This window comes from Moschus berezovskii, chromosome 2, assembly GCF_049115385.1.
Source record: "Moschus berezovskii isolate FMDL1 chromosome 2, NW_MosBer_1.0, whole genome shotgun sequence".
NCBI classification, from domain to species: domain Eukaryota; kingdom Metazoa; phylum Chordata; class Mammalia; order Artiodactyla; family Moschidae; genus Moschus; species Moschus berezovskii.
Window position 1 is genome coordinate 57124105 of NC_142461.1, and position 17614 is coordinate 57141718.

The following is a 17614-nucleotide window of genomic DNA, read 5'->3' on the forward strand; positions in this document are numbered from 1 at the left end:
ACTAAACAAAGGTTTATAGGGTTTTCCTCTTCATCAGTGCAAAAGAAAATTCTCTGAGTGAAGGAGCAATTCGAAAATATAATGAAAAAGAAGGAAAATTTGTTGTGAAAACAAGATAAACAACAAAGGGAGGAATAGAGAGCATAGCAGAAATGGTGCTTTTTACCAAATTCATTGAGGGGTTGACAGTTCTTTCTTCCATGTTATGGGGAATAACTTTAGAAAGAGCTGCTGTCGGGCACATGGACTTAGTAAGTGTGATGAGACTTCTGCCTCCTCTTAGTTGGAGGCCCTTTCTGTGTGCCTTTCAATCTCCCCCTTTCCCAGACTTCCAGCCCAAGCTGCCACCTCCATTTCTTTTTTTGTTGTTGTTGCTAATTTTCTTTTTTTTTTAAATTTATTTTATTGGAGGCAAATTACCTTACATTAATATATTGGTTGGTTTTGCCATACATTGACACGAATCCTCCCTGGGTGTACATGTGTTCCCTTTCTTGAACCCCCCTCCCACCTCCCTCTTCCCCATATCCTCCCTCCAGGTCATTGCTGTGCACCAGCCCCAAGCATCCTGTATCATGCGTCGAACCTGGACTGGTGATTCATTTCACATATGATAATATACATGCTTCAATGCCGTTCTCCCCAATCATCCCACCTTCACCCTCTCCCACAGAGTCCCGAAGACTGTTCTATATACCTATGTCTCTTTTGCAGTCTCGTATACAGGGTTAAGGTTACCATCTTTCTAAATTCCATATATATGTGTTCGTATACTGTATTGATGTTTTTCTTTCTGGCTTACTTCACTCTGTATAATAGGCTCCAATTTCATCCACCTCATTAAAACTGATTCAAATGCATTCTTTTTGATGACTGAAAAATACTCCATTGTGTATATGTACCAAAACTTTCTTATCCATTCATCTGCAGATGGACATCTAGGTTGCTTCCATGTCCTGGCTATTATAAACAGTGATGCAATGAACATTGGAGTACATGTGTCTCTTTCAATTCTGGTTTCCTTGGTGTGTATGCCCAGGAGTGCGATTGCTGGATCATATGGCAGTTCTATTTCCAGTTTTTTGAGGAATCTCCACACTGTTCTCCATAGTGGCTGTACTAGTTTGCATTCCCACCAACAGTGTAAGAGGGTTCCCTTTTCTCCACACCCTCTCCAACATTTATTGCTTGTAGACTTTTGGATAGCAGCCATTCTGACTGGTATGAAATGGTATCTCATTGTGGTTTTGATTTGCATTTCTCTGATTATGAGGGATGTTGAGCATTTTTTCATGTGTTTGTTAGCCATCTTTATGTCTTCTTTGGAGAAATGTCTGTTTAGTTCTTTGGCCCATTTTTTGATTGGGTCACTTATTTTTCTGGAATTGAGCTGCAGGAGCTGCTTGTATATTTTGGAGATTAATCCTTTATCAGTTGCTTCATTTGCTATTATTTTCTCCCATTCTGAAGGCTGTCTTTTCACCTTGCTTATAGTTTCCTTTGCTGTGCAGAAGCTTTTGATTTTAATTAGGTCCCATTTGTTTATTTTTGCTTTTATTTCCAATATTCTGGGAGGTGGGTCTTGGAGGATCCTGCTGTGATTTATGTCGGAGAGTGTTTTGCCTACGTTCCAAGGTGTAAAACTCTAAGCAGATAATTTTCTTCAGAAAGATCCATTGACAATCTTTTGGTTAATACTTAGGACTTGTATAGATGTATATGGGGGGTCACATTATTTTTTCTGTCAGTATTCTTACACATAAGATTCTTCATAAAATGTGTTTTTAAAGTTTTAAATTTGCTCTCTTTGCCCTTTAGCGAGTACCATCTTTTAAAAATATATGTGTTTAATAGACTTTTTAAAAAAGATAATTAAAAGGAATTTGGGGGGACTTTCCTAGTGGTCCGATGGCTAAGACTCTGTGCTCCCAGTGCAGGGGGCCTGGGTTTGATCCCTGGTTAGGGAACTAGTTCCCACATGCTGCAACTAAAGACCCTGTGTGCCTAACTAAGACCCAGTGAAGCCCAATACATAAAAATACTTTAAAAACAAAGGAATTTGAATCCAGACATTCACAAAATTTTCTAAATGATTTCTTGTTTAAAACTGAAGTAAAACATTGAAAACAGTTAATATCTATCAAGCATTTTAGAGAAAAACTGAGTTAGAAAAATAAACATAAAAAACACTGTCACTAATCTAATGGAATTAAATGACTAATTAATTTAATAATTATTTAGTAATACTTGCTAAATAGTTAAAATGGTGGAGTTTAGTAGAAAAAAAACTATCTGCATTTTTCATTGACTGTTCAATAGCTTTACACTGTTGGCAGAAAGTCTGTTTCAACTCAGAAGGCAGTTGGAGAAATTAGAGGAGCAATCTACGAAAATGACATACGAAGGAGATCCTATCCCATTGCAAAGAGCACATCTGCTTGAAAGAGTCACCTTCTTGATCTACAACCTTTTTAAGAAGTAAGTCAACACTTTGCTTTACACCCGCAACTTAAACAAATTGTACATATACTTCAGCTTAAAAAAAGAGAAGTGTTATCCATTTAGATGCCTCCTGGCAGCTTCAGTTCTATGTAGTTGGGAGGACACCCTGGTTTGGTTTTGGTGTTCAGGTGAAGGAATGGGAGAGAACTGTTAAACAGTGAGCTTTATGGTGCAGTGAATAAAGCTCCAGAGAGTTCCAGAAACATTTTTTACTCATCACTGTTTATTCATCAACCCTTCTTCCATCACCTAACCCAGTTTTTCATGAGTCACCACGTTGCCCACCCAAAGTTCATTTTTCATATTTTAGAAAAAAAGATTTCAAGGATTTTTACTCAAGTATCAGTACATATTCAAGAAATGAAGGGTGGAGAGTATGTTTCTGTTTATAAGCTCATTGAAAGAAAAAAATTTTACTGTGTACCAGAAACCCTGATATCTAGGTCAAAAATGGCATGAAATTAACTTTCTACTTGATGTTTATTATGATAAAAAGAGACTGGGGCTTTTATTCTTGACCTAAATATAATAATTAAGAATTATTTACTGTTGTTACTTAGGGAAATCTTTAGGCATTTCCCATCTCTTGGTAATTATTTATGTGAAGTCTTGGAAAGATTTGAGCCTGATGGGCATTTGAATGTCTTATAAGTGTAGAAAATTTGGATTTTATAAGAGGACAGCATCCTGTTACTCTGTGATTTTCAGCCTGTCAATGTCTTCAGTGTTTTCAAATGACACACTTTATTTCCTTTGACCCCAGCTCATTTGTGGTTGAACGACAGCCATGCATGCCAACCCACCCTCAGAGGCCGATGGTACTTAAGACTCTCATTCAGTTTACTGTAAAGCTAAGGTAGGCAGAATGTATTCTATTGTTTCATATTTATGGTGCTATGGTCACTGTGTAATTAAGGCTCATTTCTTTCAATGTGGCTTTCATGCAACTATTCTTTATTGAGTGACTCCTGCATGCCCAGCTATGGTAAATTAAATACCCACAGAAATATTAAAGTGAGAGCCCTGCTTATAAAGAGTGGAACGATGAAGATGAGGACATGAGAGTTATTAGCATGAAAGTATGAAATCGCAATTTCTGATGACATGGGATTAATTGCTCAGAAGATTGACTTGAGAGAAGACTGGAGAGCCTAGAGAATGCCTTGTGGTCACTGTGAGGAAGGACCTTGAAGGAAGAGCAGGGGTGTAAGAATGCAACTATTAGAAATAAGGACTTTCTAAAATAACAAGTCTCTGTTCTATAAGCATGGGGAGCAGGGAGAGAGAGAATTGAGAAGATAGATTGGGACAGGTTGTGGAAGGTTCGAATATCCTATCCAGGCATAGAGTGGCAAATTCTTTACCTGTGATCACCCAGAAGTTAGCTTATAGAATCTTCCATGAAAACTCTCAACACCATGATTTTCAGCACATCCTTATTATGTACTTGATTTAAAGAGAAATGATTATGTTGTTGCTGCTTTATCTATGTGTGTGATTCTTTTCATTTTCATGAGCAAACTAACACATACAGCTTTCCTAATGACATTTTTAAAATAATGAGTTTGACTTCAGACTTTCAAAGATTTTCGTCATACCTCAATCTCTAAGTCCCAAAGCTTTAAATTCCTAATCACTAGGTCATCTCTGGAAAGCTGAAATTCCAAACCTGTACAAGAGGTTGTGATGCCATGGTAGATGATAATTAAGATCCCATGATAGCATCCCTGGTCACAGATCACTATTGAAACTCCAATTTTAGTTTAGTTTCATTTTATCGAGACATATTGACATACAACACTGTGTAAGTTTAAGCATAAAGACTTGATGTGCATAAATGGCATAATGATGATTACAATAAGTTTAGTTGACATCCATCACCTAGGAACTTCGTTTTTAAAAGGAAGGCATTTGTCTTTCATTTGCATTTTGGAAACCCTACTTGAAATTCTGAATCATTTCCTTTGTGTGAATTTGCACCACCACAACAAGAAACGAAAATAAAAGGCAGAAACCAGGTTCCTTTTTAAAATTTTCTAATTTTCAAATGTATGTTTTTCTCATCCCCACATCTCTATACAACCCAGAAAATTGTCACACTAAAGGGAAATAGGATAGAAGGGTGGTGCATATATCCTGCTTTCCCTTGAGACACCCCTGTATGATATATTCAGTCTAAGATGTTCTCTGGAGCAAAAGGGAAGATGAGTAGGGATTGCTCAGCAAAGAGCTCTGAGTGGAAGAGGTCCTTGAATGGGCATCACCTGGCATGTTGTTTAAACTGACTGCCAGAGGCATAGACCATTAGTCCCTGGCAAGGGTATTCTGCCCTCCTCTCCCATCTAACTGTTCAGTCCCCATTCTTCTTTTCTGTACCCAGTTCCCCCACTGTCTTGACAGCTGATCCTTTACTTAGTATTCAAGATTTTTCCTAAAACCCCACTCTACCAACGCATTTCATCCTCCTATTTCAAAGGAAAGAGGTGACATGGGACTCCCTTTTGTCGTCAGCACTTAACAGTGAGTCAGATCCTTCCTGATACAGGATAGAGAGGAAGGCAAAAAGGGAAATCATTTCATCTTACTTCATATGACTTCCTCACTACCAGCAGCTATATTATCATATCCCAAATCCCAAAACCAATTCTGGCAGGATTTTTAAGAAACCTTGATACATTCTTTTTGTTTTGTTTGGGTTGTTTGTTATCTGTGATTATATTTCGCTAATGTCAATCAGTTGCTTATCACCATTCTTTAAATTTCATCTGTTTATCTGGACTTCCTTTGATGTATTGCCATGTCTACTTTGCTCCTTCCTTAATCTTCATTTTGCCAGTTTCCCACTGCCTGGGGCTGTACTGGGTCTATATAAGCAGCTCAGTGCAGCTGAGTGAATAGACAGTGTTTGGGATGAATGTATGTATAAATGAACGAGTGAGTGAGTGATTGAATGAATACCTCTGAAACTGAACTGAGCCTGCAGAGAGGTTATATCAGAGGGTACAGCTTAGAAAATTGGGGGAAAGCTAAGGAGATACCTGAAGGAATTAAGGAATTGTTATTCTGACCTTTGATCACTTGTTTGTGTGAAGTTAGGTCTTTTTCAGTTATAAAAATTTGCTCTTACTTCCATGTATTATCTTTAAAGTCTGCAAATGCATTTGAAGTAGAATTTTCTGTATGCTATCAGATTCCTAGTCTTTCTAAGTATTTTACCATAAAACAGCAAAACATTTAGTTTTACTAAGCTTACAATTTTTTTATAATATGAGAATTAAATGAACCCACATAAATAGATTTACAAAAGTTTTTTCTTTTATTTATATGTATAACCCAAATTTAGTCTTTAGCCAAAATATATAGCTATTTTTCTGATCTAGCCAATGCATTATCCAACACACATCAACTAAAGCAATATGGAAATACTTTCCAAATATGTGTTCTATTAAGTGGTGGTGTCAATATTAGTAAATCGGCAAAGTAAAGAGGAATTGACATTTTAAAAACATACTAACATATGACTGGAAATAATGTGAGCTTGATTTATATATATTTGGCATAAATATATTTAAATCTTTAAATATAAAAAGGCTTTTAGTCATGAAAATTTTTATCTGTAATTCTTTATGTGTTTTTTCCAGACTGCTAATAAAATTACCAGAACTAAATTATCAGGTAAAGGTGAAAGCATCAATTGACAAGTAAGTTTCTAACTTCATTTTGAAACATGAAATTGTAAGACTTTTTCAGAAGAATTGTCCTTATTTTATAGAATAATTTTTAACTTTTTAAATTTACTTCTCTAACATTATGTATCAATGTACTTCAATATTTGACTTTAAAGTTCAAACATTTAACAGAACTCCAATGAAGACTGACTTTATAAATTTTACTATAAAGACATGAAATGAAATTTGTATACTATCCTCATCCTCTAAAGTAGCATAGAAAAGTCTTTTTAGATCTATTAAATAACTCATTTTAAAGAATCTTCTTGGTTTTACAGGAATGCTTCAACTCTAAGGTAAGACATTTACTTTAGAAATTTTTTGTTGTTCCCATAAATACAGTTTTACCTGAGACCATTGTAAATAGCTAAGATTTCCTCTCTAGCAATCGAAGATTTGTACTTTGTGGAACTCATGTCAAAGCCATGTCCATTGAAGAATCTTCCAATGGGAGTCTCTCTGTAGAATTTCGACATTTGGTGAGTTAAGCAGTGAAATGACCCAAGTTCCCCCCACCCCTCCAAATCAGACACATCTAAACTAATAGACCTTATAATTTAATGTGTTTTGTTCTTTAGTGTTTCTTATGTGAATTAAGGATCGTATTGAGAAATAAAACATGCCATCTTTGAAGAATTAAAAGTGGTAAAAAAAAAATTTGAACTTTAAATCAGAAGGTCTGAGTTCCTAACAATGGTGATGTTGTACCTAAATATATGTCTTAATTAGTCAAAACATTTTGGTCATGATGACAGAGATAATATGTCTTAAAGTAGATAAGCATTCCTGGCTTCATTTTTAAAATCTCCCCAATTGATACCCAGTAATGGCAGGTCTGGCTAAAATCTCTATCATTTTAGGAGGATTGGCTTGGGGAAATAGGACGGTTTTAGGTGTGAGATGCACACAGTTGGCCTTGGCATTTCTAGAAAGCTTCTGACCCAGCCTCATCCTGTTACTTATTGTTTTTACCACTTCCTCTTAACCTAGAGTTCTCTTCCTGCTTCCTTTCTAATTCTTCACATAGTTCTTAGATTCCCAAATACCGTATTGCTTGTCTAGCCAAAAACATGTTACTCACCTGGCTTATTAGCATTGAGAAGGTACCTCACCTGAATGTTGGGACACCACTGAAGCCACCTCAAAAGGTCTACTTTCTAAAAGATAAAATTTATGTTAACAGAAAGATAACTGCATACAAAAATTTATACTGGTGTTCAATTTTTATTTTGTTTTTGTATGAATCCTAAAATCCTTCTGTATGAGACTGCTAAATCAATTAATGTAATGTAATGCTGCTGCTGCTGCTGCTGCTAAGTCACTTCAGTCGTGTCCGACTCTGTGCAACCCCATAGATGGCAGCCCACTAGGCTCTGCCATCCCTGGGATTCTCCAGGCAAGAACACTGGAGTGGGTTGCATTTCCTTCTCCAATGTGTGAAAGTGAAAATTGAAAGTGAAGTCGCTCAGTCTTGTCCGACTAGTAGCGGCCCCATGGACTGTAGCCCACCAGGCTCCTCCCTCCATGGGATTTTCTAGGCAAGAGTACTGGAGTGGCTTGCCATTGCCTTCATATATATACATTCTTATAACTAGCACTCTTTTATAAAAATATACATTTTTATAACTAGCGATACCTTTCTCCCAAGAATCATTTGAAAAAGGAAGGACAAGAAACATACCAAAAAGTGGTTGAGTCTCTATTCCATCAAGGATAAAATATAAAATAACAAAACTTTAGTTTTCATGATGCTTTTCTAGTTGCAAAGCATTTTCACATATATTACCTTTTATATAACAGCTTTCATCGCTTTTTAATACAAAAGTAAATATAGAAAATCAGTGAAGCAAAATTTTAAAAATTAAAAACCACCTATATGATCCCAATATCTTGACATAATACTATTGCCATCCTTATTTTTACATTTTCATTCATATATATATGTATGTGTGTGTGTATACATATATAGAGAGCTTCCCTGGTGGCTCAGACAGTAAAGAATCTGCCTGCAGTGCAGGAGACCTGGGTTTGATCCCTGGGTCGGGAAGATCCTCTGGAAAAGGGAATGGCTACCCACTCCAGTATTCTTGCCTGGAGAATTCCAAGGACAGAAGAGCCAGGCAGGGCACAGTCCATGGGGTCACAAAGAATCGGACACGACTGAGCAACTTACACTTTCACTATATATACGTATATATTCTTTTTTAAAGTGGATCAGATTGTACACATTAACTTTTTTTCCATCCTGTTTTCCCACCGAGTAGTCTATGTCATGAACATTTTGTGTCTTCTCCTCTCATGGCATTTAGTAGCTCACCACGTCATGTGCATACTGGCCTGTGTCTATTTCCCCAGGCCTATGTGTTAGACATGATTTCATTGGCATTGAGAATCGTCAAGGCTTAGCTCAGATGATACTTTCCAGGTACAGAGGAGTGCTGAATATATTCTAAAACATCCCAATGTGATTTCCTTTTTCCAAAATGTGGCTGAAAAACAGTCTTATACCGGCTTGCTCGCTTATCTCAGTGAAACTTCCTGAAGTGGCGTCCCATGAGATAAAACAGGAAGCACTTTCTGTTGAATCTGGGCAGCTATATTAGGTTTCAGTGTGTTAGAAGATCTGGCTTACTGTTCTAGAAGTCAAAATTCTGACTGAGAAAACTGCTATAATAGGTACAACCAACTTGGTATTTAGCAGATAATGCTTCTCCATCCAAACACTGTTGTTTCCTTTTCCACAGCAGCCAAAGGAAATGAAGTCTAGTGCTGGAAGCAAAGGAAATGAGGTAGGAAATGTTTTCTCCGAAGGAATTTTTCTAGGAAATAATCCTATAATGTCTTATTTTTACAAAGTTCATGAACAGTATGAAAAGGCAAAAGCTCTTAAACTGGCCTTTATTTTTTATATAAAATCGAATTCATGTTTCTTTAATTACAAATGTAAAACTTGATAATTGCCAACTGTATAAGAAATTTTGTTTTAAAAAGAAGAGAATAGAAATTGCATATAACATCCTCCTAAGAAAACAACTATTAATGTTTTGGTTCACATCATTCTAGACTTTATATGTATACATTACTTTAAATGTATATATACACACACTGTTTCATAACCTGCTTTCCATCACATAGCAGTGTGAAGTGAACAGTTTTCCATAAGCTTACTCTTGGAGGACATGATTTAAAGTGGTTGCATTGTATTGCTGTAATTTCTTTAGTCAGTTCATTATTATAGAATATCATAACATCCCTCATTTTCCACAGGTAAGAGGTAAGTCTTTGAACATCATGATCCAGTATGTGAAAATCACAAGTGAAAAACAGTTCTATTACTTTATGGTATCAATTACTTAACTCATATATCTAAGGTTGGCACTTCAGTGGATGAATCGATTAAAAGAACAAACTGATGCAGCCCAGGTGTTCGAGTCTGTCAGTAAATAATAGAGTTGCCAAATCCTGGACTGGAAGTGGCTTTGGGAATCATCTGTTTAGTTGACCTAGATACTAGGGCATTTCTCTATGCCCTACGTATTTGAAATTAGTAAACCTGGGCTTGAGTCCATTCTGACAGTGACTGAAAATATGACCCTTGGCAAATGATCTGATAGAGAAATATTGCATTTTTTTTTCCTGTAAGAGATCAGAGTCATAATGTCCAATGCTCCATGCTCAGAGAAACTGCATTTGTAAGACCACCTACATGATGCAGTTAGAAAGCAATGAGACTTATTTCTGGTGTGGTTGGTATGGATTCAATCTCCTGGCTTTAGGGTTAACGACAGCTCTATGAGAAATTTCTTCAAATTATTTGGAAGAAAATACACTTTATAAATCCAGCATTCAATTACAGTTGATCTAGCCCATCCCACAAAACCACAAGGATCCATCACAACAGTTTTCATGCTCCACATTTTTCCCTTCTAAGAATTCTTCATTCTCTTACCCATGTCTTAAAGTTTTTTTGCCAGATATCACTACTCCACCAAGGATGAGCTAAGCTTTCTTCCCAAGGTAGAACCTTGGCTTACAGCAGACTGTCAAATAGGTTTCTCAGCCCAGATACAACAGGAACAAAGCTTTTGAGTTTAAGAATATTCTAGTAAACCAAACAAATAGGGGTTATTCTTCCCACCTTATAGAAATCCATAAAGGTTTTCCAAACTTCCTAATTAAAACATTAGCACATTATAAATAAAAGTCTGTTTCACAAATCTCCTTGGAATTTTCACCAAAGTTGCAAACAGCATTTCATGCAGTGACCTCTCTGAATAGTATTTACTAAGTCTGAATAGACTAAGCACAATGCTTCTGAACTCTTCTTAAGGAAAACAAATCAAGTGGGAATAAATTAAATAGCTGAATTCTTCAGTACTTTGTCATCTTTGTGAATGTAAAATCAGAATCTCCTTGAATTTCTCTAGAGACAGAGATCTAAATAAATCAGCTTCCACTATAGAAAAACAATGTCTCATTAACACTGCCTATTTATCTCATTTTCTGATTAATAACAAAATCATGTGGTTTTCTCAGAATGATTTTCTTTCCTGCCCCCCCCCCAAATTTGCTGGAACTGGATAATTTTAAGCTGTTCTTTGAGCTCCCCCTGTTGACAGAATTTTAATATGACTCCTCAGTACATTCAAAACAAACCATAGACTTGAATGCTGTTTTATGTGCTATAAGAAACATTGAAAAGTCACACAATATATGCAGTGGAATCAGAAAGATGAGATGGGAATCAGGACCTTGGCCAAACTTAGGGGTGACAAAAGGAAAGTCAGGAAAGAGTGGGGAGGATCTGGTGATTAAGTGGTATTCACAAAGTCATGGGGCCAGGAATTGAAGTAATCAAAATTGAAGGAGAACGGGAAGCCAGAATGTTATAACCTCATTTTCAAATTTCAAACAGTAGCTGTTGCTGATTGCTTATCTGTGTACCTGCAGCAGGCATCCATAGCCTGATAAGAACTTATTTGACAAATCCTTGTGTGGCATTTACTCTGTATCACACTGTCTAATGGCTTTGCTGGCATTGACTGATGTAACTCTCTCAACAGTGCCAGGAAGTAGAGACCATTAGTGTCATACTTATTTTGGCCAAGGAAACTGAGGCACTGGGTGCTCGGGCTTAGATTCAAACCTCAGCAATCTGGCTCCTGTGTCCATGCTTTTGGCCACTGTGCCACACTGCCTCTGGAGTCACAAAACCTTCCCTGGGAGAGGCTGTGATGGTTGACACTCGCTTTGACCTCTTTAGTTCATCACACCCACCCACGCACCCACACACCCACACCCACACACATACACGCACAGAGGCCATGATGGTTGTCACTCCACTTTGACCTCTTACCACACACACAAATAATAGAGGCCATGATGGTTGTCACTCTGCTTTGACCTCTTTATCTCATCACACACACACACACACACAGAGGCCATGACGGTTGTCACTCCGCTTTGACCTCTTATCACACACACAAATATAGAGGCCATGATGGTTGTCACTCTGCTTTGACCTCTTTATCTCATCACACACACACACACACACACACAGAGGCCATGACGGTTGTCACTCAGCTTTCACCTATTTCATCACATACACACACACAGAGGCCTTGATGGTTGTCACTCTGCTTTGACCCCTTTATCTCATCACACACACACACACACACACCCATTTGCTGGGATTCCTATAAGAAAGATCTCTGCAGGTTTGTCGGGAGCATCTCATTCTTTCCTCTGTTTAAGCTACTGTTTTCCTCACTTTACCCACCTGCCCAGAAATCATGGAGCTACCTTGCACCAGAATCCTTACAAAGTTTAGAAGAATTTAAAGTCATGCTTCCCAAGAAAACTCTCGCTGCTCCTGTGCCTCCTGTGCACATTGGTTCAGCAGTGGGAATAGCACTGCCGAAGGCTCTGCCTCTCACAGGCAGCTGGCCTCGCACCAGCCACTTCACCTCACTAACTCCCAGTTTCCTGAACTGTAAAATGGTTTCATGTTCACCTGCACTTCATAGGGTTGTTGTGAGGACCAAGCAAGATGAAGCTTGTGAGTCAGTTGCAATGCGCTGTGCCGCTGTCTGCCATGGGCTTCTGGATCAGCCAGGCTGCCCCCTCTGTAACAGGTGCGGAAATGACCCTAAAGGTGGTTCCTGGCTTAGGATAAACTACGAATCCGTAACATCCCTTCTGTGCCCACCTGCCAGGTGCTGTGCTGGAAACATTCCCTTTAAGGGCCACTGAGCATGTTCCTCTTCTGGCTCCAGGTCCATGAAACCTCAGACCGCTATGTATGCTGCTGCTAAGTCGCTTCAGTCGTGTCCGACTCTGTGCGACCCCATAGACGGCAGCCCACCAGGCTCCCCCGTCCCTGCGATTCTCCAGGCAAGAACACTGGAATGGGTTGCCATTTCCTTCTCCAATGCATGAAAGTGAAAAGTGAAAGTGAAGTCGCTCAGTCGTGTCCGACCCTTAGCGACCCCACGGACTGCAGCCTACCAGGCTCCTCCGTCCATGGGATTTTCCAGGCAAGAGTACTGGAGTGGGGTGCCATACACCTCTTTTATAGGCTTGCATGTTTACTCCCAATGCCTGCTGCCCCACAACTTCCCCAACTTTGGGTCCTCCTCTCCTACTTCAGAGAGGTTAGATTGAATACTCATTAAATGATTGAGAACATACCACGACAGCTTCCTGAAGACTGCCAATCCAAACCTCTTTAGAACTGCAGCGCCCCCTGGCGTTTGACTGAGATTATCTGTGAAGAAGTGACCTGTCGGGATGTGCAGGGGCTCCTGGCAGGAGCACTGGGGGAAAGAAGGAAGTTGCACTAGACCCATGCTGTCCCTAGAAGGCTAGGAAGACCAGTGGAGTCCCCTCCTCGGTTTTGGTTTGGTGAACGGTGGAGCTCTGGACTTCCCACCCCTATTTCAATCAATCAGCCCTATTTTAAGTATTTTACAGATAGGGGCCCAGGTGGGAAATTTACTTCCAAGAACATATTCCAGGGTTAAAAAAAGATTTTAGAACCATTAGACTGCACAATCTCTGAAACTCCTTTGACAAAGATTCTATAATCCTCAGAAGTGCAGTCATTTTTCAAAATACATTTAATTTAAAGGATTTGCTTTGGAATGAGGAATCTGTTGACACGCTGTCACAAATTCAAGGTTTGCAATTACTGCTTCTTTCTCCCACCTTTGTTCTTTCCTTGGAATAATCATGTTGAAGATAAGATTCCATCGTCTAGCAAGTGGCCAAACTTGGTGAAAGCTTCAGTCTATCTCTATAAAATAAACATTCCCAGGAAGCAGCCTTTCCTGGAGATCCTAAGAGCTGGCTTGAGAGTGACTGTTGAAATGGCAGAAACTGTTTGAACAGGGAGGCTGAAATTGCAGTCTCTTGAGTTTGTTCTGTCAGTAGGCTTTAACTGATAAATGACAGTTTTAGCCACAGACTGAGGTGTTAGGTAATTTTGTTTATGTGGTGGAAAGTCATGAAGCACAAAGAAGCTATTAGTAAAGCCTGGCTGACTTGAGTTTCATTTAACAAAATAGCCAAACAGATGTTCTTTCAAGGTTCAGTGTTCTCAAACACAGATCCACCACTCACTCTCCAACTGGCTCAAGCATTTTCACAGGAAGTCGATTGCCTTCTGAACTAATTTAAGTAGTTTCAGTGCTTTTTAAAGACAAAGATTGGTGCACGAATAACACTAGAAACATAGATTTTTTTGCAATATCTTCCATATAGTCCCTTTATTTTATGGATTGAGAATTGCTTTACATGTATTTCCTATGATTCTGTGATTAAGGTCTCTCTCTCATATGACTGTATCATTGTTCCCCCTCTTATTATTGTTCCCCAGGATCTAGGCCAAGGTCTAACACATGATAGGGACTCAGCAAATACTCATTAAGCAAATGGATTATTGCAGTTGTTTTCTATTCCACATAGTTTTCCATGTGCAACATTATCATAGATTATGGCTTGTTAAGAGGTGAGCAAGATAAACAACAATGTCCTACTCTATTGGGGACTTCCCAGGTGCTGCACGGAGAAGGCAATGGCAAGCCACTCCAATACTCTTGCCTAGAAAATCCCATGGATGGAGGAGCCTGGTAGGCTGTAGTCCATGGGGTCGCTAAGGGTCGGACACGACTGAACGACTTCACTTTCACTTTTCACTTTCACACATTGGAGAAGGAAATGGCAACCCACTCCAGTGTTCTTGCCTGGAGAATCCCAGGGACAGGGGAGCCTGGTGGGCTTCCGTCTATGGGGTCGCACAGAGTCGGACACGACTGAAGTGACTTAGCAGCAGCAGTAGCAGCAGGTGCTGCAGTGGTAAAGAACCTGCCTGCCAATGCAGGAGGCATAAGAGACATGGGTTCAATCCCTGAGTCAGGAAGGCCATGGCACCTCACTCCAGTATTCTTGCCTGGAGAATCCTATGGACAGAGGAGCTTAGCTGGCTACAATCCATAGGGTCACAAAGAGCTGGACATGACTGAAGTGACTTAGCATGCGTGCACAGAGGTAAAAAAAGAATATGGTGACATCTATGCCTGCCTTTCATTAGGTTCCATATATTTTCCTAGGTGGAGCCCTGGTCAGGTTGTTTAGCCAGTTTTTCAGTTTCTTAGCAGAGTATCCAGTGGGTACTTTTCTTTAAAAGTGCAATACAGTCAATCCAGTTATATCATCAATATCATTAATATAAATATCATAAATATGGACATCTTAAATCTGTAATCATCTCAGATGTTTGAAGTGGCTTTTAATCCAAACATATATGGTACATCTTATCTATGATATTTTCACAGTCTGTAAGGAACGGACCCTGGGAATGTGAGATTGAATAGTGTCTCTAGCTTGGACTGCACTGATAAAATAATAAAGACTGTGACTGCTGGCCATGCAAGCTTGGAAAGTTAGTGGCACTGTCTTCTGTCAGAGCTGCTTTCCTCCAGTCCTGTATATTGTCGATACACATGTTAAAGCTGATGTCAGCTTCTTTGTTGGATTTCGTTCTAAATGTACCTCACAGTTGCATCAGAAGTTTAAAGCAAACATTGGAAATTAGTTTGAATCCCTATGTAAACCTCTCACCGTGCATATTACAGTCCAACAAAGTAATATTTCAAGTACAGAGTCTTCTTCCAAAGTTAATGGACAACCCTGTGTGTCACTGCTCTGTAGAGCCCTGATTTCTCACACTTTGAAAGACTCTTGCCATATGGACCAGTGAGCACACAAGTGCTATAACCCAAAGGTGTGAGGGAATTATATCCATGATGAATCGTTATTATACACACACACACACACACATTTAATTAAACAAATTACAGAGACTAGAATGAAGGAGGAATAAGAACTCCAAAAGCTCCCTTTGGCAGTCCCCCAACTGTGTCCCTCCCTACAGAGAGAGATGTCTGGGGAGTCAAGGCCATGTGCTCACCAGAGCCCAGGGCTTCAGGATTCCCAGCCCAGAAGACCGCAAGCCCACATCCAGGGCTGTACAGGTGTCTTTTCCAGGTCTGCTCTCTCAAGCAGAGATGAAACCATCAGTGCAAACATTTCCAGGCATGAGGCGAGGCCTCAGGGTCACACTCATCAGGTCAGCCCCTCATACAGGTAGAATAAAGAAGGATGGGCAGCGGTCCTGGAAGGTCATGCTCTCCCCAGGCCAGCATATTTCAGCAGGACTTTGAAGAGTTAAAACCTGGCCAGTTAGGTCATATGAAAGCTTAGCTGTTGAGGCAGGAGGCTAGCCCATATTTTAACATTTGTTAACTTGATTTATAAAGGCTAACTATTTAGACATATGGTATGTGGTCTCCCTCTGAGCGCTTGCCTCAGGCCTCCCAAATGTTCTGTTCAAATGTACAGACACAGGCTTGTATCCTTTCCGCCACTGAACTCAGTGAGAATGTGAGTGGCACCCGTTAGTGAACATGGGCTTGTGGATTCTTCTGTTGTCTCACTTTGTATAGTGTAAATACCTCCTCCCAGAGGGCAGTGAGATTTTCTGGTTTTTTTTTTTAATGTGGTTTTTGTTCAACTTGGTGCCTAAACATGACCATTTCATCTCATGGTCAATCAAAGGAAGAACAATTTAGTTCTCCATAATAAGTAAATTGGGGAAGGGGGCTGGTTGTTTGGCGTGTTGGGAGTAATTTTAGGGGTAGTCTAAGAGAATTTTCTAAAGAATTTTCAGTAACATAACTTTCTATTAATCCATAAGAAGCAGTCTCACTGAGTCAATCTAACCACCTCCAGGCACTGGTAGGTACCACAATGCTCTAGTCCAAGGGAAAGAGGAGTTTTTAATTTTCTATTTCCTTCTCAGTAACAAATTCTATTTTAATGTTTTCATTATCAATAAAATCTTCCTCGTGTAGTTGTCATTCATATCATCATATTAGAACTTTACTTTGAAATTTAACACAAAAGGACCCCAGCTTGTTATTAACTGTATTTAGTAGCAAGAGCTCCCTTTCAGAGCTGACTCAGCCACCCACAACCCCACCCTGACTTTTCTAATCTAGATAATTCCACTTCTGCTCATATGTTCCCACAGGACTTATTTTTTAAATCGTTTAAGCTTTCGATATCATCTCCAATTTTTCTACATCCCTTTTGAGACTAAACACAATGTGGACACATCACATTGAGAATAATTGCCTCATAAATTCCACCTGGGGTTCCTGTTAAAATGCAGAATCTGGCTCAGTAGGCCTGGAAAGGGGCCAGAGAGGCTGTTTTTCTAACAAGCTCCTAGATGGTGACAGTACTGCTGGTTCTGGGCATACAGCAAGCTTCTGTCAGATTTCATCCTGGGAAAAACAGCAATTTCTGCCCCACTCCTTCCCACTCCAAACCCACTCCTCAGAGGTGATCACTTTTTGAGTTCTAAATATTATGTTAAGATCATACTGATATTTCTTGATATATTTATTTTATATACTTCTGAATTATTTCTAGAAAAAGATTAATCTGTGGCTCTCTTTTTTAAAAACTTTTTATTCTATACTGTAGTATAATTGATTAGGGGCTTCCCTGCTGGCTCAGACGGTAAAAGCATCTGCCTGCAATACAGGGGACCTGGATTCGATCCCTGAGTGTTGTGTTAGTTTTATGTATACAGTAAAGTGATTCAGTTCTACATATACATGTATCTATTCTTTTTCAAATTCTTTTCCTATTTAGGTTGTTATGTAGTATTGAGCAGAGTTCCCTGTTCTGTACAGTAGGTCCTTGATGGTTATCTATTTTAAATTAAGCTATGGTTCTTATATACCAGCTCTTCATACAGATGAATTTCACCTATTTTTACAATATTATTGTATAGCATTTAGTTTATTTAATATATT

At 39.0% G+C, this 17614-nt stretch overlaps 1 protein-coding gene across 1 annotated transcript in view; it reads left to right on the forward strand.

Moving 5' to 3' along the window:
- The window catches only part of STAT4 (signal transducer and activator of transcription 4), a 101834-nt gene that overhangs the window by 69128 nt on the left and 15092 nt on the right, over window positions 1–17614 (forward strand). The window contains exons 9-14 of the mRNA XM_055398402.2: window positions 2320–2478; window positions 3266–3358; window positions 6144–6203; window positions 6509–6526; window positions 6616–6709; window positions 8975–9019. Coding sequence (XP_055254377.2) covers window positions 2320–2478; window positions 3266–3358; window positions 6144–6203; window positions 6509–6526; window positions 6616–6709; window positions 8975–9019 — 469 coding nt within the window. The remainder of the gene's footprint in view (window positions 1–2319; window positions 2479–3265; window positions 3359–6143; window positions 6204–6508; window positions 6527–6615; window positions 6710–8974; window positions 9020–17614) is intronic.